The sequence below is a fragment of the Symphalangus syndactylus genome, chromosome 10 (assembly GCF_028878055.3).
Source record: "Symphalangus syndactylus isolate Jambi chromosome 10, NHGRI_mSymSyn1-v2.1_pri, whole genome shotgun sequence".
Lineage (NCBI taxonomy): Eukaryota > Metazoa > Chordata > Mammalia > Primates > Hylobatidae > Symphalangus > Symphalangus syndactylus.
In genome coordinates, this window is record NC_072432.2 from 123689780 (window position 1) to 123712637 (window position 22858).

The 22858-nt window shown below is 44.1% G+C and overlaps 1 protein-coding gene across 4 annotated transcripts in view; it reads right to left on the minus strand.

Moving 5' to 3' along the window:
- The window catches only part of GSR (glutathione-disulfide reductase), a 52827-nt gene that overhangs the window by 11469 nt on the left and 18500 nt on the right, over nt 1-22858 (minus strand). For 2 of the 4 annotated variants that reach the window (XM_055295879.2, XM_055295881.2), the window contains exons 2-8: nt 22830-22856; nt 20596-20684; nt 18840-18909; nt 13835-13982; nt 10869-10923; nt 7187-7286; nt 3769-3855 (exon numbers count right to left, since the gene is read on the minus strand). In XM_055295879.2, coding sequence (XP_055151854.2) covers nt 3769-3855; nt 7187-7286; nt 10869-10923; nt 13835-13982; nt 18840-18909; nt 20596-20684; nt 22830-22856 — 576 coding nt within the window. The remainder of the gene's footprint in view (nt 1-3768; nt 3856-7186; nt 7287-10868; nt 10924-13834; nt 13983-18839; nt 18910-20595; nt 20685-22829; nt 22857-22858) is intronic. The other 2 variants (XM_055295880.2, XM_055295882.2) reach the window with 1 other exon arrangement.

A 22858-nucleotide genomic window follows, 5' to 3' on the forward strand; every position in this document is an offset into this window, starting at 1 on the left:
AAACTGTAATAACATTTTAAGTGGTAAACCTAAGCACAGTGCTTTGAAAGTGGGCCACGGTAGCATCATTAGGAAACTTTTCCAAACTGAACAATTAGTGCCTCTCCCTGGATATATACGTGTGTGAGTGTATATATATATATACACACACATATATATATATAAAATAAATATACATATATTTATACATAAATATATATTTATAAATATACGTATATTATATATTATGTATAAAATATGTATATTATATATAAACATATATTTATTATAAATATAATTTATAATTATATATAATTTATAATATAAATTATATATTATATATAATATACGTATATTTATATATAATATATGCATATATTTTATATATAAATACATACTTATATATAATATGTGCATATATTTTATATATAAATACATATTTATATATATAAATATATGTATATTTGTTTTATATATGTGTATGTGTGTATATATATATATATATACACACGTATATATCCAGGGATATATGTATATTTATATAAATATATATTTTATATATGTATATTTTATATGTATATTTTATTTATATATAATATACATATATAAAAATATACATACATAAAATATATATTTATATATAAATAAAATACATATATAAATATATTTATACAAATATATATTTATATATAAATACAATTATATATATTTATTTTTCTTTAAGAGACAGGGTCTTGCTCTGTTGCCCAGGCTGGAGTGCAGGGGCGAGATCAGCCTCCTGGACTCAAGCTCTCCTCCCACTTCGGCCTCCTGGGTAGCTAGGACAACAGGCACGTGCTACCTCATCTGGCTAATTTTTTTTTTTTTTTTTGAGACAGAGTCTTGCTCTGTCGCCCAGGCTGGAGTGCAGTGGCGCGATCTCGGCTCACTGCAAGCTCCGCCTCCCGGGTTCACGCCATTCTCCTGCCTCAGCCTCTCCGAGTAGCTGGGACTACAGGCGCCTGCCACCACGCCCGGCTAATTTTTTGTACTTTTAGTAGAGACGGGGTTTCACCGTGGTCTCGATCTCCTGACCTCGTGATCCGCCGGCCTCGGCCTCCCAAGGTGCTGGGATTATAAGCGTGAGCCACCGCGCCCGGCCGTCATCTGGCTAATTTTTTAATTTTTCATAGAGATGGCATCTTGTTATGTTGCCCAGGCTGGTCTCTAACTCATGGCCTCAACTGATTCTCCTCCTGCCTTGGCCTTGCAAGTGCTGGGATTACAGGTGTGAGCCACTGTGCCCGGGATCCCTGTATATTCTTAATTGGAATGAAGGAAGGTAAGACTTGGCTTAGGAGAGTGGAGAAAATAGTTTACTGAAGTTTCTAAGGTGGTTATGATGGTAGCCTCCTCCACCAGCCCAGCATTTTTACAATTTTATTTGATGTGGTCTATGCTGAAAAGATGAGGCTGTGTGGGGGAAGGGAAGATCATTTTTAAAAGGCTAATTCCCTAGGAAAATACTGCCTGAAATTCAAGTGATTGCTTGAGGAATAAAGCACTTTGTAATTCTTTCTAACTACAAAATTCAAAGGGTATGATTTAAAATTAGATTCTAGGCCGGGCATGGTGGCTCACACGTGTAATCCCAACATTTTGGGAGGCCGAGGCTAGAGGATCACTTGAGCTCAGGAGTTTGAGAACAGCCTGGGCAACATAGCGAGACTCCATCTCTACCAATTTTTTTTTTTTTTAATTAGCCAGGCATGGTGGCATGCACCTGTAGAAGCTAGGTGGGAGGATTGCTTGAGACCAGGAGTTGGAGACTGCAGTGAGCAATGATTGTGGAACTGCACTACAGCCTGGGCAACACAGCAAGACCTTGTGTCAAGAAAAATAATTTTAAAAATGAAAGATAGAGGCCAGGCATGGTGGCTCATGCCTGTAATCCCAGCACTTTGGGAGGCTGAGGTGGACAGATTGCTTGAGACCAGGAGTTCAAGACTAGCCTGCCAACATGGTGAAATCCATCTCTACTAAAACAAAATACAAAAATTAGCTGGGCATGGTGGCGGGTGCCTATATTCCCAGCTGAGGCAGGAGAATCACTTGAACCTGGGAAGTGGAGGTTGCAGTGAGCTGTGACTGTGCCACTGCACTCCAGCCTGGGCGACAGAGCAAGACCCTGTCTCAAAAACAAAACAAAACAAACCAAAAAACCCAAGAAAGATAGGCTGGGCACAGTAGCTCACGCCTGTAATCCCAACACCCTGGGAGGCTGAGGTGAGCAGATCACTTGAGGTCAAGAGTTGGAGACCAGCCTGGCCAAAATGGTGAAACCCCATCTCTACTAAAAATACAAAAATTAGCCAGGCATGGTGGTGCATGACTGTAATCCCAGCTACTCAGGAGGCTGAGACAGGAGAATCCCTTGAACCTAGGAGGCAGAGGCTGCAGTGAGCCAAGATGGCACCACTGCACTCCAGCCTGGGCAACAGAGCGAAATTCTATCTCAAAAAAAAAAAAAGATAAAAATTAGATTCCATAATATTTCCTAAAAAATAAATATAAATCTAAAAATATTAAGGATGTATAATAAGACACCTGAGCACAAAAATCAAAGTTTTAAAATCCAAATTTAAAAAATCAGGGGCCAGGTGTGGTGGGTCACGCCTGTAATCCTTACACTTTGGGAGGCCAAGGTGGGCAGATCGCCTCAGCTCAAGAGTTCAAGACCAGCCTGGCCAACATGGAAAAACCCTATCTCTACAAAAAAATACAAAAAAATTCAAAAAAATTAGCCAGGCATGGTGGCATGTGCCTGTAGTCCCAGCTACTTGGTGGGGGCAGAGGTGGAAGGATTGCTTGAGCCCAGGAGGTTGAGGCTGCAGTGAGCTGAGATTGCACCAATGCACTCCAGCCTGGGTGACAAAGTGAGATACTGTCTTAAAAAGAAAAAAAAAAAAAAATCAAAGTTCATCTAAATTCAACTGCCAGATTTCTAATATTTTACCCTTGACTTCAATGCTGTAATGTAAAATACAGCTTTTTTTTTTTTTTTTTGAGATGGAGTCTCGCTCTCGTTGCCCAGGCTGGAATGCAATGGCACGATCTCAGCTCACCGCAACCTCCACCTCCTGAGTTCAAGCGATGCTCCTGCCCCGAGTAGCTGGAATTAAAGGCATGCGCCACCACGCCCGGCTAATTTTGTATTTTTAGTAGAGATGGGGTTTCTCCATGTTGGTCAGGCTGGTCTCGAACTCCCAACCTCAGGTGATCTGCCTGCCTCGACCTCCCAAAGTGCTGGGATTACAGGTGTGAGCCACTGCACCCAGCCGTTTTTTTTGTTTGTTTTTTTTGAGACGGAGTCTCGCTCTTGTCGCCCAGCTGGAGTGCAGTGGCACAATCTCGGCTCACTGCAACCTCCGCCTTCTGAGTTCAAGCAATTCTCCTGCCTCAACCTCCAGAGTAGCTGGGATTACAGGTGCATACCACCACGCCCGGCTAATTTTTGTATTTTTAGTAGAGAGAGGGTTTCACCATGTTGGCCAGGCTGTTCTCGAAGTCCTGACTTCAAGTGTTCCGCCCATCTCAGCCTCCCAAAGTGCTGGGATTACAAGTGTGAGCTGCTGCACCTGGCCAAAATACAGCTTCTTAGGAGGAAGGAAATAATCGGGAGTACTCTAGAGGTGGAATATATGGACCAGAGTAGACACAGTGTTTTTGTTTTAAACTAACTGGGCGAAGCCACAAGCAGAAAGTGTGATTGACTGGGGGCCGCGTGCGTGCCTGGGCTCGGCACCCTACCTGGGAGAACTTCAGCACCTCCACGCCAGCGTTCTCCAGCTCCTCCGTGCAGTTGGTGCTGATCATTGAATCAAAACTTCTAAGTACCTGCATATCAACATAGGGATGGGTAATGTGAGAGGAAGAAAACTTGAGCAAAGACACACTACAAACTTGGGAGGGAAACTTCAGCATTATCTCTCCCCTAATTATTTCCTCCTTACTTGTGGCCATATTGGGAGTGGAGTATTAATAAATTCCCCATTTTCCTACATCACCACCACCATCTGCAATACATATGACTTCACCAACTCCTGTCTTACAGTTAAACGGACAGTCAATGTACACTGTCTTCTCCTCGCAAAGCTTCCTTTTCTTTTCCTTAAGTCCAGGGAACAGAAATTCTCTTTCCACTTTTCATATCTCAAGGTCTGCTCTCCCTCTGATATGATTGAAGGGTAGGTTCACTAGCAAAATCTTGTGTAGCCATAACTCTCAACAGTTTGGCCTTGGAGATATATCTGTGACCATCCATATGTGGAGTTCAGGTGGGAGGTCATGAGTTATTCACAGAGTAGATCTTTTTTTTTTTTTGAGAGGGAGTCTTGCTCTACCACCCAGGCTGGCGTGCAGTGGTACCATCTCAGCCCACTGCAACCTCCGCCTCCCGGATTCAAGCAATTCTCCCGCCTCATCCTCCGGAGGAGCTGGGATTACAGGCACCCGCCACCATGCCTGGCTAATTTTTCTATTTTTAGTGGAGACAGGGTTTGGCCATGTTGGCCAGGCTGGCCTTGAACTCCTGACCTCAGGTGATCCGCCCACCTAGGCCTCCCAAAGTGCTGGGATTATAGGTGTGAGCCACCATGCCCGGCCACAGAGTAGCTCTAAAATGGAGTTAACACTGGGAAAAAGAGGGAAAATGAACTTGGTGCATTTCGGATGGGAGAGGGCAGGAAGCCCAAGTAGATGTGGCTCTCTGCAAAGTAGCCAATTTTACAGATGCAAGAATTACCCCCTTTATTGACAGACTGCTGCAGCTTATTTACTTATCTATATATAAATTCAAGCTAGGAACTCCTCTACCTTTCCCCATCCTTCTAATTTGCTGGATATATTCTAGCAAAATAATACTTACCTATGAAAAAATATTATTCAGGACCTCAATCTCCTGGAGCTAATTATATAACCAGTTTCAAAGCCACAGAGAAAGTTCCTTACATACTGCCTAGGATTCTCAGAATCCCTGTCTCCCTCCATCTGCTCACATAAGAATTAGAATCATAGCATCTTGGTAGTCAGGGATCTGATAAATTCTGTCCCTGCAGAACTAGGCCCCAAAGGCATTATGTGGCTTGCCTAAGTCACAAGTTTGTTAGGGACAGTCAGCTGCCCAGGCTAGAGTGCAGTGACACAATCTTTGCTCACTGCAGCCTTGACCTCCTGGATTCAAGTGATTCTCCTACCTCAGCCTCCCAAGTAGCTGCAACTACAGGCGTATACCACACCTTGCTAATTTTTTAATTTTTTGTAGTAGAGATGGGGGTCTCACTATGTTGCCCAGGTTGGTCTTGAACTCCTCCCTCCTACTTGGGAGGATGAGGCAGGAGGACAGCTTGAGGCCAGGAGTTCGAGATCAGCCTGGGCAACATAGTAAGATCTCATCTCTAAAAATATATAAAAAGTTAGTCAGGTGGCGCATGCCTGTAATCTCAAGCACTTTGGGAGGCCGAGGTGGGTGGATCACTTGAGCTCAGGAGTTTGAGACCAGCCTGGGCAACATGGTGAAACCTCACTGCGTGTCGTGGCATGCTCCTGTAGTCCTAGCTATTTGGGAGGCTGGGGTGGGAAGATCGCTTGAGCCCAGAAGGTTGAGGCTGCAATGAGCCATGATGTGCCACTGCACTCCAGCATGGGCAACACAGTGAGACCCTGTCTCAAAAAAAAAAAAAAAATTAGTCAGGGCATGGTGGCCCACACCTGTAGCCTCAGCTACTCAGAAGGCTGAGGCAGGAAAATCCTATGAGCTCAGAAGGCTGCAGTGAGCTATAATCATGCCACTGTACTGCAGACTGGGTGACATAGCAAGACTCTGTCTCTTAAAAAAAAAAAAAAAGTTCAAATGTATGATCTACAAGATTCCCTTTAATGCAAGCTCATTCGACCTACAGCCTGCAGGCCATGTGCGGATCAGGATGACTTTGAATGTGGCCCAACACAAATTTGTACACTTTCTTAAAATGCTATGAGATTTTTTTTGCAGTTTTTTTTTTTTTTTTTTTTTTTTTGAGACAGAGTCTTGCTCTGTTGCCCAGGATGGAGTGCAGTGGTGCAATCTTGGCTCACTGCAACCTCTGCCTCTCGGGTTCAGGCGATTCTTATGCCTCAGCCTCTCGTGTAGCTGTGATTATAGCTGCCTGCCACCATGCCTGGATAATTTTTGGATTTTTAGTAGAGATGGGGTTTCACCATGTTGGCCAGGCTGGTCTCCAACTCCTGACCTCAAGTGATCCGCCCGCCTCAGCCTCCCAAAGTGCTGGGAATTAGAGGTGTGAGCCACTGTGCCCAGTTTGCAATTTATTTATTAGCTCGTCAGCTATTGTTTGTGTTAGTATTTTATATGTATTGTGTTAGTATTTTATATGTAGCCCAAGACAATTCTACTTCTTCCAGTGTGGCTCAGGGAAGCCAAAAGATTGGACACCCCTGCTTTAATGCAAATAATTTAGTAAATTGTTTGGAATGAGTGGTAACAATCTAACATTACTTGATCATATAAAATTGATTTCCAGAAATTAAGAAATTAACCTGGCCGGGCTCGGTGGCTCACACCTGTAATCCCAGCACTTTTGGAGGTCGAGGTGGGAGGATCACCTGAGGTAGGGAGTTCGAGACCAGCCTGGCCAACATGGTGAAACCCCATCTCTACTAAAAATACAAAAATCAGCTCGGCATGGTGGTGGATGCCTGTAATTCCGGCTACTTGGGAGGCTAAGGCATGAGAATCGCTTGAGCCCAGGAGGCAGAGGTTGCAGTGAGCCAAGATGGTGCCACTGCACTCCAGCCTGGACAAAAGAGTGAGACTCTGTCTCAAAAAATAAAAATAAAAATAAAAAAATAAATTAACCTAACAGTCTGTTTAATTTAGCTAATAGTTATGTCTAGGCCCCCATGTCTCCCTATGAGGGCATCTCATGACTATCTACCACTTAGTGATGAAATTACCAGCCAATTTGACCAACTCAAAATTATCATCATCAACCAGCAACTGGGAGGGATATAGGCCAAATTCAGGTAACTTGGATACAGCACCATATGAAACCAACCAACTGACCCCCGCACCTGCTTTGCACCCTAGTATTTAATGACAACATAAGAAAAAATTCTTCATTTTTTAAATTAACATCAAGAAAAGGGAAAAGAAAAAGGTGGAATTTACCTTATCATGCCGTATCATCAGTGATGTCTTAGAACCCAGGGCTGAGAGGATCCCTGCTATCTCCACAGCAATGTAACCTGCACCAACAATGACGCTGCGGCTGAGATGTGAGCGGAGGGTTAGTATTTTTAAATAAACTAATTTTGGAATAATTTTACATTTACAGAAAAGTTGCAGAGATAGTACAGAGATTTCCCTTATTATACTCCTTGATCTGTTTTCCCTAAAGTTAACATTTTACTTAACTAGGGTACTTTTGTCAAAATAAGAAACTGACATTGGTACATTACTAATGACTAAACCCTAGACTGCAGATTTTCACCACTTTTTCCCTTTTTTTTGAGACAGGGTCTCTGTCACCCAGGCTGGAGTGTAGTGGTGTGAACATGGCTCACTGCAGCCTCAACCTCCAGGACTCAAGCAGTCCTCCAGCCTCAGCCTCCTGAGTAGCTGGGACTACAGACATTCATCGCCACACCCAGCTAATTTTTATATTTTTTTTGTAGAGACAGAGTCTCATCATGTTGCCCAGGCTAGTCTCAGCTCCTGGGCTCTAGCAATGCTCTTGCCTTGGCCTCCCAAAGTGCCGGCATTACAGGTGTAAACTACCTTTGCCTAGCCCAGTTTTTCTATTAATCTGTTTTTTTCTGTTCCAAGATCCAATCCTGGATACCACTGCAACTTTAAGTAGAAAATATTCCTTTGAGCCTGGGCAATATAGTGAGACCCCATCTCTACAAAAACATAAAAGTAAGGCCAGGCACGGTGGCTCATGCCTGTAATCCTAGCACTTTGGGAGGCTGAGGTGGGCGGATCACCTGGGTCAGGAGTTCGAGACCAGCCTGGCCAACATGGTGAAACCCCGTCTCTACTAAAAATACAAAAAGTTAGCCAGGCGCAGTGGTGTGTGCCTGTAATCCCAACTACTTGGGACGCTGAGGCAGGAGAATCACTTGCCCTCAGGAGGCAGGTTATGCAGTAAGCCAAGATTGCATCAATGCACTCCAGCCTGGGAAACAGAGCGAGATTCTGTCTCAAAAAAAAAAAAAAAAAAAAAAACCTAAAAGTAAAAATAAAAATTAGCCAAGTATGATGGTCCATGTCTGTGGTCCCAGTTACTTGAGAGGCTGAGGCAGGAGGATAACTTGTGCCTGGGAGGTGGAGGCTGCAGTGAGATATGACTACACCATTGCAGTCCAGCCTGGGTGACAGAGCAAAAGACCCTATCTCAAAAGAAAAGAAAAATCCCTAATACCCCCTCACAGAAGAAGGGAAATATATTTTTCATTGTTTTTAAAGCTCTTTAGCCTCATTTCTTCAGAGAGGAAAAAATTCTTTGCAGAGACAGTATCTCCCTATGTTGCCCAGGCTGGTCTTGAACTCCTGGGCTCAAGCGATCCTCCGGCCTGAGCCTCCCAAGTAGCCGAGACTACCAGCATGTGCCACCAGGCCCAGCTAATTTTTGTATTTTTTTTTGCAGAGATCGGGTTGTGCTGTGTTGCCCAGGCTGGTTTCAAACTCCTGGGCTCAAGAAATTCGCTCGCCTCAGGCCTCCCAAAGTGCTGGGATTACAGGCATAAGCCACTGCGCCTGGCTTCTGGAACTGATCTTTCAGGCGGCTGAATCCCTAAAAGATTTCTCTTTACCTCCTTACGGCTCCAGGACTACTCATGCCACAGTATTCCACAGGGTTCATGCTCCATCCAACCAGAAGCCCCCTCAGGGCAAAAACTAAATCATGCTATCTTCCCTACATTATTTATGTACTTGCCCAATTATTACTTATTCACCAACACCATAACAAAGATAAAGTAGACTTGAAGAATCACATATCAATTGTAAATTCATTTTCTTGTGTTTCAGAGCCTTTTGTTGATTACATGCATAAATGTAAATATTTAAAATTGCTAATGAACAGCTATCTATAATGAAACTTCTTTGAGGGTGAGTCCAGAATAAATTACATTATCCAAACATAATGAGTCATGACTGCATGTCTCACTACATCCTCACATATGTTATGTCATTCAACTCTAAAATCAAACAATGCAGGGTGGATCACAGGGAAGGAAGGCTGTTCTCTAACACATTTCTACGACCTGATAGCAAACCGAAAAAGACTGTATGCTTTTCTTAGAACTCCTCCAAGTCAGAAGCCTGCTTGGTCTGAGTATCTTCAAGGGACATTTTCACCGTCCTATGGAACTGCAAAGCAGCTCCCTGGTCCTTTCTGAACTGCCTTGTGCTGTCTGAACTGTCCGTGACTCTGGGTGAATCAAAGTGAAGACAGACTCATGGACTATGAGTCACTCTCCCTAAAAGCCTTGCTAAAAGCGTAGGATTAGGACTTCAAACTGGATTAGCACAGCCCCTGAGGGAGCGGAAGAGTTGGGCAATGCGAACTCCACAGTGAGTGCCACTCAGAAGATGAATGAAGGCCAGTCCCTGCGCCAACACATTGGGTCTCTCCGCCTCTTTCCAGGCATCACCTCTTCTCACAAGTAACAGGAGCATCCCTCTAAACTAGAAAGCCTGCAATGTACAGCAACTTCAAATCAGAGAAACAAACTTCCTCATGATCTTTTTCCCCCTCTATGAATCTAAATCCATTCAGCACGGTGGCCCATGCTTGTATTCCTACTGCTTTGGGAGGCCAAGGTGGGAGGATTGCTTGAGGCCAGGAATTCTAGACCAGCCTGTACAACAGAACGAGACCCCATCTCTACAAAAATTTAAATTAAAAAGTTAACCAGGTATGGTGGTGCACGTTTGTAGTCCCAGCTACTCAGGAGGCTGAGGTGAAAGGATTGCTTGAGCCCAAGAGCTCAAGGCTACCACAAGCCATGATGGTGCCACTGCACTCCTGCCTGGGCAATGGAAGAAGACCCTGTCTCTAAAAAAAATAAATGTTTTTTCATTAAAAGAAAATCTGGCCGGGTGTGGTGGCTCACACCTGTAATTCCAGCACTTTGGGAGGCCGAGGCGGGCGGATCACCTGAGGTCAGGAGTTTGAGACCAGCCTGACCAACATGGAGAAACCCCATCTCTACTAAAAATACAAAATTAGCAGGGCGTGGTAGCGCTCTCTTTCTCTTTCTTTCTTGGTGTGATCTTGTCTCACTGCAACCTCCGCCTTGAGAATTCAAGTGATTTTCCTGCCTCAGCTTCCCGAGTAGCTGAGACTACAGGCCCGCACCACTATACCCAGCTAATTTCCATAGTTTTAGTATAGACGGGGTTTCACCATGTTGTCCAGGCTGGTCTCAAGCTCCCGACCTCAGGTGATCTGCCCGCTTCAGCCTCCCAAAGTGCTAGGATTACAGCCATGAGCCACCACATCTGGCCCAAACCAGCTATTCTATTCTAAAATACAAGCTACTTTAGACACATTCTTAATTGATGCTGTATCAAGTTGAAGAAAGAAGACAGTTTTAGGACTTTGCTATGCAGTCTTCGAATTACCCTGCATTTGACTTTGGCCTCTGATTGAAAGTATGAAAGATTTGAGGGATCTACTGAGGAGTTCTAGGAATGAGATATACAAGGTCATGAAAAGAGAAGCTGTAAGAGGAGGGAATTCAGGAAAGGCCTACATTAAATGCTTGGGATGAGAAGACGAAGAAAAGTTACCAGGAGACAGTAAGGAAGAATGAGTCACTGAGGTCAGGTCAGGTTGGCTTACCTAGGCAATTCTTCCAGTTGAAAAAATCCATCGCTGGTTATTCCTAAGTTGGCACCTATGTAGAAAAAGGCAACACAGATCACACAAGACTGCTCTTTCTCTTGCAAAGTAATCACAACATTTTATGCCAAAACCCAAACACTTTCACAGCCAACATAGGCTCCGTTTTGACAAGTTTTGTTAAAGTCTCTGCTTGGAAAGCTGCCAACCAAATCCTCCCTGAGTCAACATTTTTATTTTCTCTCTAGAAATAGAAGCCATGATGGCTAAATAACTTTTACATTTCGCTGAAGAATGAAGATTTCAGCGGTCATGAACAGACTCTGCTGGATCTGTTCACTCTCCCACCCCAAGGGTAGCTAGGAACCCTGGGGCTCAGCTCATTACAGGTGTGAGACACCGTTCCTGCCTGAAAAGACAAATTTCTATGTAGTTCAAAATCTATGTGGCCTGGCCAATGTGGTGAAACCGTGTCTCTACTAAAAATACAAAAATTAGCTGGGCGTGGTGGCGCACACCTGTAGTCCCAGCTACTTGGGAGGCTGAGGCAGGAGAATCACTTGAACCTAGGAGGCGGAGGTTGCAATGAGCCGAGATCGTGCCACTGCACTCCAGCCTGGGAACAGAGCAAGATTTCGTCTCAAAAAAAAAATCGATGTGGCCCTTTCCTCTCTGCTTATTCTTTCAAAGGTTTAAACCTATATGGTGTATACCTTGAATTACAAGAGGTGCAACCTATATAGTGAAATATACATGTAGTGAAAAGGAGATTGAAACCTTTGGATATAGGATAGCAGGTCCTATCTTGCAGGACTTCCAAATGCATTCTTTCAAGTTTGACCTTCACCCCAGGTTGCAGTTCCATGTTTCTAACTACCTCGCCACACAATTTTACATTAGCTTCAAACTTAGTCTATTTAGAACTGAACCTCAATTTTATCTTCCAACCCATATCTCTCTCAAGTTTACCACTTCAGTTACCACCTGCCCCCAATAATGCAGACAAAGCCTTCAGCTGTCAACTGCTGATTCCTTCTCTCAGTAGCCCCCTACCCTCATTTCTCATCAGTTATTAAATATATTAGGCCAGGTGCAGTGGCTCACACCTGTAATCCCAGCACTTTGAGAGACTAAGACAGGCAGATCACCTGAGGTCAAATGTTCGAGACTAGCCTGGCCAACGTGGTGAAATCCCGTCTCTACTAAAAATACAAAAATTAGCTGAGTGTGGTGGCGCATGCCAGCTACTCAGGAGGCTGGGGCAGGAGAATCGCTTGAACACAGGAGGCAGAGGTTGCAGTGAGCCAAGATCCTCCCATTGCACTCCAGCCTGGGCGACAAAAGCAAAACTCTGTCTCTAAACAAACAAACAAAAAAATATATATGTTGCATTTTGGCCGGGTGCAGTGGCTCACACCTGTAATCTCAGCACTTTGGGAGGCCAAGGTGGGCAGATCAACTGAGGTCAGGAGTTTGAGACCAGCCTGGACAACGTGGCAAAACCCCACCTCCACTAAAAATACAAAAAAAAATTAGCTGGACATGATGGTGCTTTTCTGTAATACCAGCTACTAAGGAGGCTGAGGCAGGAGAATCGCTTAAACCAGGGAGGCAGAGGTTCCAGTGAGTGGAGATTGCACCACTGCACTCCAGCCTGGGTGGCAGAGCAAGAATCTGTCTCAAAAAAAAAAAAAAAAAAAAATTCACCTTGATAATGGATCTTATGAAGCTAATCCATGGAAAATTCAAAAGCTGTATAAACTATGTTCACCATCCACAAAGTCCTTATAATCTAGCTGGGAAGAAAGAAAGATATCACTTGAACCATCTCCCATCTAAACCTCCTGGTAAAGGCCTTAGCGAGCTGTGATCACACCACTGCACTCCAGCCTGGACAACAGAGCAAGACCCTGTCTCAAAAAAGTAAAATAATATAAAATAAAATAATAGGCCGGGCACAGTGGCTCACGCCTGTAATCCCAGCACTTTGGGAGGCTGAGGTGGGCCCATGTGACCAACATGGTGAAACCCTGTCTCTACTAAAATACATAATTAGCTGAGCGTGGTGGTGGACACCTGTAATTCCAGCTACTCGGGAGTCTGAGGCAGGAAAATCGCTTGAACCCAGGAGGTGGAGGCTGCAGTGAGCTGAGGTTGCGCCACTGCACTCCTCCAGCCTGGGTGACAGAGCCAGACTCTGTCTCAAAATAAATAAATAATAAAATGATAAAATGCAAAAGCAGTTATGACCATCTCTATGATTCCTTACAGCTTTAATCTTCTATAAGTCTCTACTTAAAAGAGAAAAATATGCATATAAAAGCTTACTTAGCTACTCAAGCTACATCCTTACAAGATTTCTCTCTCGAACAAAACAATAAATTATCACGTGTCTTGTAAATAACAACTCATCTGACAAACTGAGGCTGGAAACAATGCATGCTAAGCTGAGAAGGAAAGAATGAGCCTTTCATTGATTTCTCTCCCTCTGTTACCTGCAATATGTCTGAGCCTGGGGCCAAATGAAATCTCTTGGCTGGGCACAGTGGCCTGCATTCCCAGCACTTTGGGAGGCCAAGGTGGGTGGATCATCTGAGGTCAAGAGTTCAAGAACAGCCTGGCCAATATGATGAAACCCCGTCTCTACTAAAAATACCAAAATTAGCCAAGTGTGGTGGTGGCATGCCTGTAGTCCCAGCTACTCGGGAGGCTGAGGCAGGAGAATCACTTGAACCCAGGAGGCGGAGATAGCAGTGAGCCAAGATCGTGCCACTGCACTCCAGCCTGGGTGACTGCATCACTAGCTACCACTAAGCCAACTGGAGTTAGGTTGTGCAGAGACCTTCTCCCATGGCCTGGCTCCAAAGAGAGAACTGGTTTAGGCAGATCCCCTGGCATGGCTTGTCAGGTTGAAAGCAACGGTAAACTCCTGACTGCTGTTAATGAGTACCTGTCGTATGACTCACCGGGGATCTCGCTCTCATGAGGGGTGGAGGGCACACCACCTGTGGCGATCAGGATGTGAGGGGCGGTGTACTTTTTCCCACTGACCTCTATCGTGGGCTTGGGATCACTCGTGAATGCTGCATGGCCACGGATGATTTCTATATGGGACTAGAGAAGGAACCATGACATTAGCTTGTTCTTAGAATAAAAACAAAGACACCTGCTGCAACTTATCAGAACTTTCATTTCTCTACTGAACATTTTGATTCCTGGTTTGCTGATGCCAACACAATTCTCCATTTTTCAAGTTTCTGTAGAACTTCTAACTGCCAACCTATACTTAGGAAAGGGGTTGCCATTAGATGCCGGAAGTATACAGTAAGATGAAATAGGCTGGGCACAGTGGCTTACACCTGTAATCCTAGCACTTTGGGAGGCAGAGATGGGTGGATAGCTTGAGCTCAGGAGTTCGAGACCAGCCTGGGAAACATGTCAAAACCCAGTCTCTACTAAAAATACAAAAATTAGTCACGCATGGTGCTGCACACCTGTAGTCCCAGCTCTTTGAGGGGCTAAGGCAGGAGGATTGCTTGAATCTGGGAGGTTGAGGCTGCAGTGAGCTGAGATGGAGCCACTGCACTCCAGCCTGGATGACAAAGTGAGGGGGAGGGGGAGGAGAAGGGAGAAGGAGAAGGAAGGGGGGAAGAGCAGGAGGGGAAGGAAGGAGGAGGAGGAGGAGGGAGAAGAGGGAGGAGGAGGAGGAGGAGGAAGGAAGAAAGAAGTTAGAAGAAAGAAGGAGGAAGGAGGAAAAAGAAGAAGAAGAAATAAAAGTGCTACCTTGGGCCAAAACCCAGAGATAAAAAAGTATATGCAAGGCACCCCCATAAGAAAGATGACATCTTTGCCCCCAAGAATTGAGGGAGAAAGTTCCTTATGTGCAATGTAAACACATTACAGAATGGTGTGTCTGGGCTGGGCGTGGTGGCTCACATCTGTAATTCCAGCACTTTGGGAGGCCGAGGCAGGCAGATCAACTGAGGTCAGGAGTTCGAGACCAGCCTGACCAACATGGAGAAACCCCATCTCTACTAAAAATATAAAAATTAGCCAGAAGCGGTGGCGGGCAGCTGTAATCCCAGCTGCTCAGGAGGCTGAGGCACGAGAATCCCTCGAACCTGGGAGGCAGAGGTTGCAGTGAGCTGAGATTGCACCACTGCACTCCACCCTGGGCGACAGAGACAAGACTCTCTCAAAAAGACTGGTGTGTCTGGAGGAGAGGCAGAAGGCTAAGAAAGACAACAGGATAAAGCTGAAATGAACAGAGGCAAGAGCAAGAGAGGAATACTCTGGCCAAAGGAGGGAAACGCAATGCTTGTGCTTTCGTAAAATGGGAAGAACACCACAAAAGTACATGACACTGAGGTTCTACCTTGGAGACGGTGAGAACTCAGACTCCTACTTTTGGATTGGCTCTTACTGGAATCCTCTGCACCGAGGCCTTCACTTAGGGGCTGCTGGCATGCTTCTGCCAGCCATGATACATGCAGGGGCATGCAAATGTGGTCAACTTACAAGAATAATGGAACCATGTAAGCATGATTACAAAGTGGAATGCTTTAACATATTGGAACATGCTCGATTCTGAATTGAGTTATCTTCTTCTTTCCCTGCACCCTCCAGGCCTGTTCCTGCAGGTGCCAGGCTTAATCAAGCTGAATCAAGGTCAAAGACAAAACCCACAGGCCTCCAGAACACCATTCCCTCAGGTCATAATGACTTCCTCTGCAATGCAAGACAAAAAGGAGTGTGGCTCGCGTGGCGATAGGACAGACACTAGTTCAGAGGAGGAAGCAGTGAGATTTTTACTTTCATTTTCTAGGATATTAGGTAGAAAGTTTCCTTTGCAATATAGAATTTCTGGGTCAACTATAAGTAATTCCTTCCCCATAAGATCACCATAAGCTATAGTACACACCAAGATTTCTAAGTATTACAAAATGCTGGTTCCTGAATAATTTTCCTACCTCTTTTGCAAAAGTATTTCAGTCAGCTCCATTAAAAAAAAAAAAAAAAAAAAAAAAAAAAAAAGGCCAGATGCAGTGGTTTATGCCTATAATTCCCATATTTTGGGAGGACAAGGCAGAAGGGTTGCTTGAGGCCAGGAGTTCAAGATCAGTGTGGGCAACATAGCCAGACCTCATCTCTACAAAAAAAATTTTTTTTTTTTTTTTTTTGAGACAGTCTTGCACTTTTGCCCAGGCTGGAGTGCAGTGGCGTGATCTGAGCTCACTGCAAGCTCCGCCTCCAGGGTTCACGCCATTCTCCTGCTTCAGCCTTCCGAGCAGCTGGGACTACAGGCGCCCACCACCACACTCGGCCAATTTTTGTATTTTTAGTAGAGCTGGGGTTTCACCGTGTTAGCCAGGATGGTCTCAATCTCCTGACCTCATGATCCGCTCGCCTCGGCCTCCCAAAATACTGAGATTACAGGTGTGAGCCACCGCGCCCAGCCTCTACAAAAAATTTTTAAAAGTAGTAGGGTGTGGTGGGACAGTGCTTATAGTCCAAGCTACTCAGGGGGCTGAGGTGGGAGGATTGCTTGAGCCTGGGAAGTTAAGGCTGCAGTGAGCTGTGATCCCGCCAGTGCCCTCCAGTCTGCTCAAGACAGTGAGATCCTGACTTCAAAAAAATAAAAAAAATAAAAAACTTGGTGTGTTTTAGTACTGCCAGTGTTACTCTATACTCAGCCTTAAAATCTCCTGTGCTTAAGGACTGCAGGCCTTTAAATATTTTTCCCCCTGGATTGCAGATTAAGGTTGGAAAATTCACCCTCCAAGAAATAAACCCAATGAATAAGAATATAAAACTGTATACAGTTAGCTACCTATGAAGTAACTTGTCCTAAAAATTGGTTTATAAATATGCTGCTACTGAGATCACAGTGGCCTAATTATCATCAAGAATCTACTGCTATAAGCCAGGTGCAGTGGCTGATGCCTGTAATCCCAGCATGTTGGAAGGCCAAGGCAGGAGGATCACTTGAGCCTGGGAGGTCGAGGCTGTAGTGAGCTGAGATCATGCCACTGCACTTCGGCCTGGGTGACAGAGTCAGACCCTTTCCAAAAAAAAAAAGAAAAGAAAAGTTACTGATCTAAATATAACCTAAGAGGGCCAGGAGTGGTTGTTCACCCCTGTAATCTCAGCACTTTGGGAGGCTGAGGCAGGCGGATCACTCGAGGCTAGGAGTTCGAGACCAGTCTGGCCAACATGGTGAAACCCTATCTCTACTAAAAATATAAAAAAAATTAGGCAAGTGTGGGGGCACGCGCCTGTAGTCCCAGCTACTCGGGAGGCTGAAGCACAAGAATTGCTTGAACCTGGGAGGCAGAGGTCGCAGTGAGCCGAGATCACATCACTGCATTCCAGCCTGGGCGACAGAGCAAGATTCTGTTTCACAGATAAACAAACAAACCAACCAACCAACCCTGAGAAATCTTAGAAACAGCAAAGTGAGACCACAAAGACAAATGAAGGGTGGCGGGAAGATATTGTCAAGGAAAAGGAGAGTTAAGTGATGCACAGGTTGTGAATGTCACCTACATGGTCCTGGTGGGAAAGGTGTGACATCCCAGCACTACGGGGGAAAAGCATCAGGATAGTGAAGGATGACCTACAGTTGCTGGAGGCAAACACACCTCTGCCCAGTTTTCTTGATCAGATGTCGTTCATAAAAACAACCTTCTGAATCCTAATTTGGTCTCTTAAGGAGGTCTTACTCTAGGCAAATCAACAACGGTAGGTTTGGCCAGGTGCAGTAGCTCACGCTTATAATCTCAGCACTTTGGGAGGCCTAGGAGGGCAAATCACTTGAGGTCAGGAGTTCGAGACCCCTGGCCAACATGGTGAAATCCCGTTTCTACTAAAAATACAAAAATTACCCAGGCGTGGTGGTGCACGCCTGTAATCCCAGCTACTTGGGAGGCTGAGGCAGGAGAATTGCTTGAACCTGGTAGGAGGCAGAGGTTGCACTGAGCTGAGACTGTGCTCTTGCATTCCAGCCTGGGTGAATAGAGAAACTCTGTCTCAACAAACAAACAAACAAACAAACACACAATGGCAGGTTTTCAGCTAGATGGCACTCCTCATTTTAATTAATAAACTGGTATACTGGTGCACAAAGTCTCTCGTATATGACTTTTGAATCTAATTGCCAGGCCAGACCTACTCAAGGTGCAGCCATTAGGTGAGGCCTGGTCTGCCAGCTCTGGCACACGCCACCCTCTCTCTGCAGAAGAGAATGGCCATCTAGGTCAGAGGCTTCTGCTCTGACAGGTCAATTTCAAGAATAGAAAAAGTAAGAGGCCTGGCACAGTGGCTCATCTCTATAATCCCAACACTTTGGGAGGCTAAGGCAGCAGTTTAAGGACCAGCCTAGGCAACACAGTGAGAAATCTCAACAAAATATTTTAAAAATTAGCCAGGTGTGGTGGTGCATGCCTATAGTTCTAGTTACTAAGGAGACTGAGGTGGGAGGACTGCTTGAGCCCAGGACTTGGAGGCTACAGTGAGCATCATCGTACTCCAGCCTGGCAACAGATAGAGACCTGGTCGTTAAAAATAAAATAGGGCTGGGCGTGGTGGCTGATGCCTGTAATCTCAGCACTTTGAGAGGACAAGGTGGGCAGATGACCTGAGGTCGGGAGTTCGAGACCAGCCTGGCCAACATGGTGAAACTCTGTCTCTACTAAAAAATACAAAAATTAACTGGGCATGGTGGCACATGCCTGTAGTCCCAGCTACTCAGGAGGCTGAGGCAGGAGAATTGCTTGAACTCAGGAGGTGGAGGTTGCAGTGAGCTGAAATCGCACCACTGCACTCCAGCCTGGGCGACAGAGCGAGACTCTGTCTCCAAACACAGTAATAATAAAAATAAATAAATAAATAGGGCTACAGTCTGGCAAGATTTAGCTGAGTACTCAAGAAGGGAACAGCTCCTTCTCAAAGTTAAAAACCCAGCATACACACCTTGGTTAGATTGTTTTGATAGATGGTATTCAGGCGGCTCACATAGGCGTCCCTCTTTTCCTTAATAACACTGCAATGAAACCCAAGTCAGTATTCAGAAACAGGATCTCCCCCTTCCAGTTAGTAACTAAGGCATCTGTCCCTGAACACTCTGAGCAGAGAATCACTGACTGTCAACAGGAACCGCAGCGAGTGAATGTCTCCGAAGACAGTCATCCCTTCCCTGTGTCATTCTGCTGCCCCATGTGTTAAAAGCCTCTGTGCCACTCAGTGGAGAATGCACTCAGTTGGCATCGTCTTTCTGCACAGAAGACAAGGAGAAATGCTTTGGCACAGTGCCTAGAACATGGTGTGCGTAGGACGTAGTGGGCACTTAATAAATACTTGTTAAATAAATAAATTTGCTAAATTTCTTCAAAACTGTTATGGCTTCAAAGGATTGGCAGCAGTTCCTTAAATAGTTAAACACGAAACTGCCATATGACCTGGCAATTCCACTTCTAAGTACAGACCCAAAAGAAACTGGAAGCAGAGACCTGAACAGATACCTGTATACGAATGTTCATAGCAGCATTGTTCACAATAACCAAAAGGTAAAAACAGGCCAGGCATGGTGGCTCACGCCTGTAATCCCAGCACTTTGGGAGGCCAAGGTGGGCGGATCATGAGTTCAGGAGATTGAGACCATCCTGGCTAACACGGTGAAACCTTGTCTCTACTGAAAAAAAAATACAAAAAATTAGCCGGGCGTGGTGGCAGGCGCCTGTAGTCCCAGCTACTCAGGAGGCTGAGGCAGGAGAATGTCATGAACCCAGAAGGCGGAGCTTGCAGTGAGACACGATTGCACTCCAGCCTGGGTGACAGAGCAGGACTCCGTCTCAAAAAAAAAAAAAAAAAAAAAAAAGGTAAAAACAACCCAAAAATTCACTAACGAATGAATGGATAAACAAAATGTGGTTTTATCCATATGATGAAATCTTATTCTGCCTTTAAAAGGAATGAAGGCCGGGCATAGTGGCTCACACTTGTAATCCCAGCACATTGGGAGGCTGAGGCGGGAGGATCACTTCAGCTCAGGAGTTCAAGATTAGTGTGGGCACCACAGTGAGACCTCATCTCTACTAAAAATAAAAAAAAAATATAGGCACGCATGGTGGCACATGCCTGTAGTCCCAGCTACTCAGGAGGCTGAAGTGGGAGGATAGCTTGAACCCAGGAGCTCAAGATTGCAGTGAGCTATGATTGCACCACAGCACTCCAGCGTAGGCAACAGAGCAAGACCCTGTCTTAACAAAAAAAAAAAAAAAAAAAAAAAAAGGAATGAAGTTCTGATACATACTACAACATGGACAAACCGTGAAAACAAAATATACTACACATAAAGGAACAAATATTGCATGATTCCACTTATATGAGTTCCCTGGAATTGGCAAATTCATAGAGACAGAAAGCAGAATAGAGGTTCCCAGGGGCCAGGGAGAGAAGAGAATGAGGGGTTATTGTTTAATGGAATAGAGTTTCTGTTTGGGATGGCAGAAAAGTTCTGGAAGTGGTAATAGTGGTGATGACTGTACAACATTGTGAATGCGCTTAATGGCACTCAATTGTATACTTAAAAATGGCTAAATTGTAAATCTCATATTGTGAATATTTACCACAATTCCTCCTCCATCCCTAAAAAAGTTTATGGCTCACTTAGTTATGAAAGAAAAATATCTATACTTGGAAACTGAACCCTCTGAGTGTTGACACTTACCGCCAATCGAATTTACCCTCACAACTTGTAAAGCCATAATCAGCATGATCGTGCATGAATTCAGAGTGGACAGCTGTGTTCCACATTACCTGTATTAAAAAAAAAAAAAAAAAAAGGATCCAAAACAGCAGTAAATAAGTCCTGAGGGAAAAAAGGAATCATCAATGAATGGTAACTAGGTAACAGCAGATAAAAATACTGCCCTTTAAATTAAAAACAAACCTGGCTGGGTGCGGTGGCTCACACCTATAATCCCAGCACTTTGGGAGGCCGAGGCAGGTGGATTACTTGAGGTCAAGAGTTCAGGACCAGCTTGGCCAACATGACAAAACCCCATCTCTATTAAAAATACAAAAATTAGCTGGGCATGGTGGCACACACCTGTAGTCCTAGCTACTTGGGAGTCTGAGGCAGGAGAATCGCTTGAACCCCAAGGGCAGAGGTTATAGTGAGCCAAGATCACACCACTGCACTACAGCCTGAGTGACAGAGAGAGACTGTCTCAAAAAATAAAATAATAATAATAAAATCTACTATACCTTGCTAACTTAAAACATTTTTTTTAAAGCGATAAGGGGAAAGATATTAAAAACAGACTAAAAAGAAACAAAAACAAGGCCGGGCGCAGTGGCTCATGCCTATAATCCCAGCACTTTGGAAGGCCGAGGGAGGTGGATCACTTGAAGTTAGGAGTTCGAGATCATCCTGGCCAACATGGTGAAATCCCATTTCTAATAAAAATACAAAAAAAAAATTAGCCGGGCATAGTGGTGCATGCCTGTAGTCCCAGCTACTTGTGCTGAGGTAGGAGAATCACTTGAACCTGGCAGGTGGAGATTACAGTGAGCTGAAATCACACCACTGCATTCCAGCCTGGGCAAGAGTGAGACTCTGTCTCAAAAAAAAAAAAAAAAAAAAAAGAAACAAAAACATATATAAATGAACATACATAAATGTCTACCACATGTGATCAGAAGGAATAAGTAAGTATGAGAATAAAACATTACAAAGTCAGTTTACTGTGCAGTATTAGCCCAGTGGTATATTTAAAAAAAATAAACTTGCACCAGTCAACACGAAATTTACTACCATAACTGGTTTAAACTACATAAAACCACCTTATAATTAATTTATATAATTCATACAGTCATAATTGCATGGCTCCAAGTAGAACAGATTCCAAAAAGTATGACTAATAGGGAAGGAAATAGTTGAGGGAAAATGTCCCAAAGAAAAAAAGTCTTCCTAAGACAGAAAGAAAAACACCTACCTATACCAGGGAATAGATTTCAAAAAAGCTTTTTGGAATTCAACTCAGGTATGCATCACTGATGAGATTAGGAGATTTGCTTACATAATACCAAAAAGATGACAAGTTAAAATGGAATGTCATTAATAAAGGTGGTAAGCTTGAGATTACAACCTATGTCGAAAGTACATTCAAATGAGTGGTAAAATTCTTTGCAAGTATAAGCAAGAGGCAGCTTTAGAAATAAGAGCTGCTGTTTCTTCCTCTTTGTCAAAGGTAAAAAAATGAATTCATTCAATGTGACCTGCACCACAGATATTAATACCAAAAAAATCACTAACGTGATACAGAAAATCCATGAACCCACAGAACTTAAGAAGATTCCATTCAACAGTTTGGTTTGCTGGCTGGGTCTTTTTGCTGAGAAAAAACTATCCTGCAGTGTAGATGACCAAACTAAATTACTAAGCCTTGGCTGGGGTCGGTGGCTCATGCCTATAATCCCAGCACTTTAGGAGGCCAAGGTGGGCAGATCACCTGAGGTCAGGAGTTCAAGACCAGCCTGGCCAACACGGTGAAACCCCATCTCTACTAAAAACACAAAAATCAGCCGAGTGCAGTGGTGTGCGCCTGTCATCCCAGCTACTTGGGAGGCTGAGGCAAGAGAATCATTTGACCCCAGGAGGCAGAGGTTGCGGTGAGCCAAGATCGCTCCACTGTACTCTAGCCTGGGCGACAAGAGCAAAACTCCGTCTCAAAAAAATAATAATAATAAAAATTAAAAATAATTAAAAATAAATAAAAAAATTTAAAAAACACAAATCAAACAAAAATAATCCTATTGCTTAAGCCACTTTTAGTAGGGTCTAGGGGCTTTTTTTTGCAGAAAGAATTTTAACTGATCTATTTGGAAACATTCTTATTTTGATTATGATTTACCAAATAGAAAAAGGATTGTAAAGGGAAAGAGAAATAAAAATTCTACCTTTTTGGGTACACATCCAACATTCACCT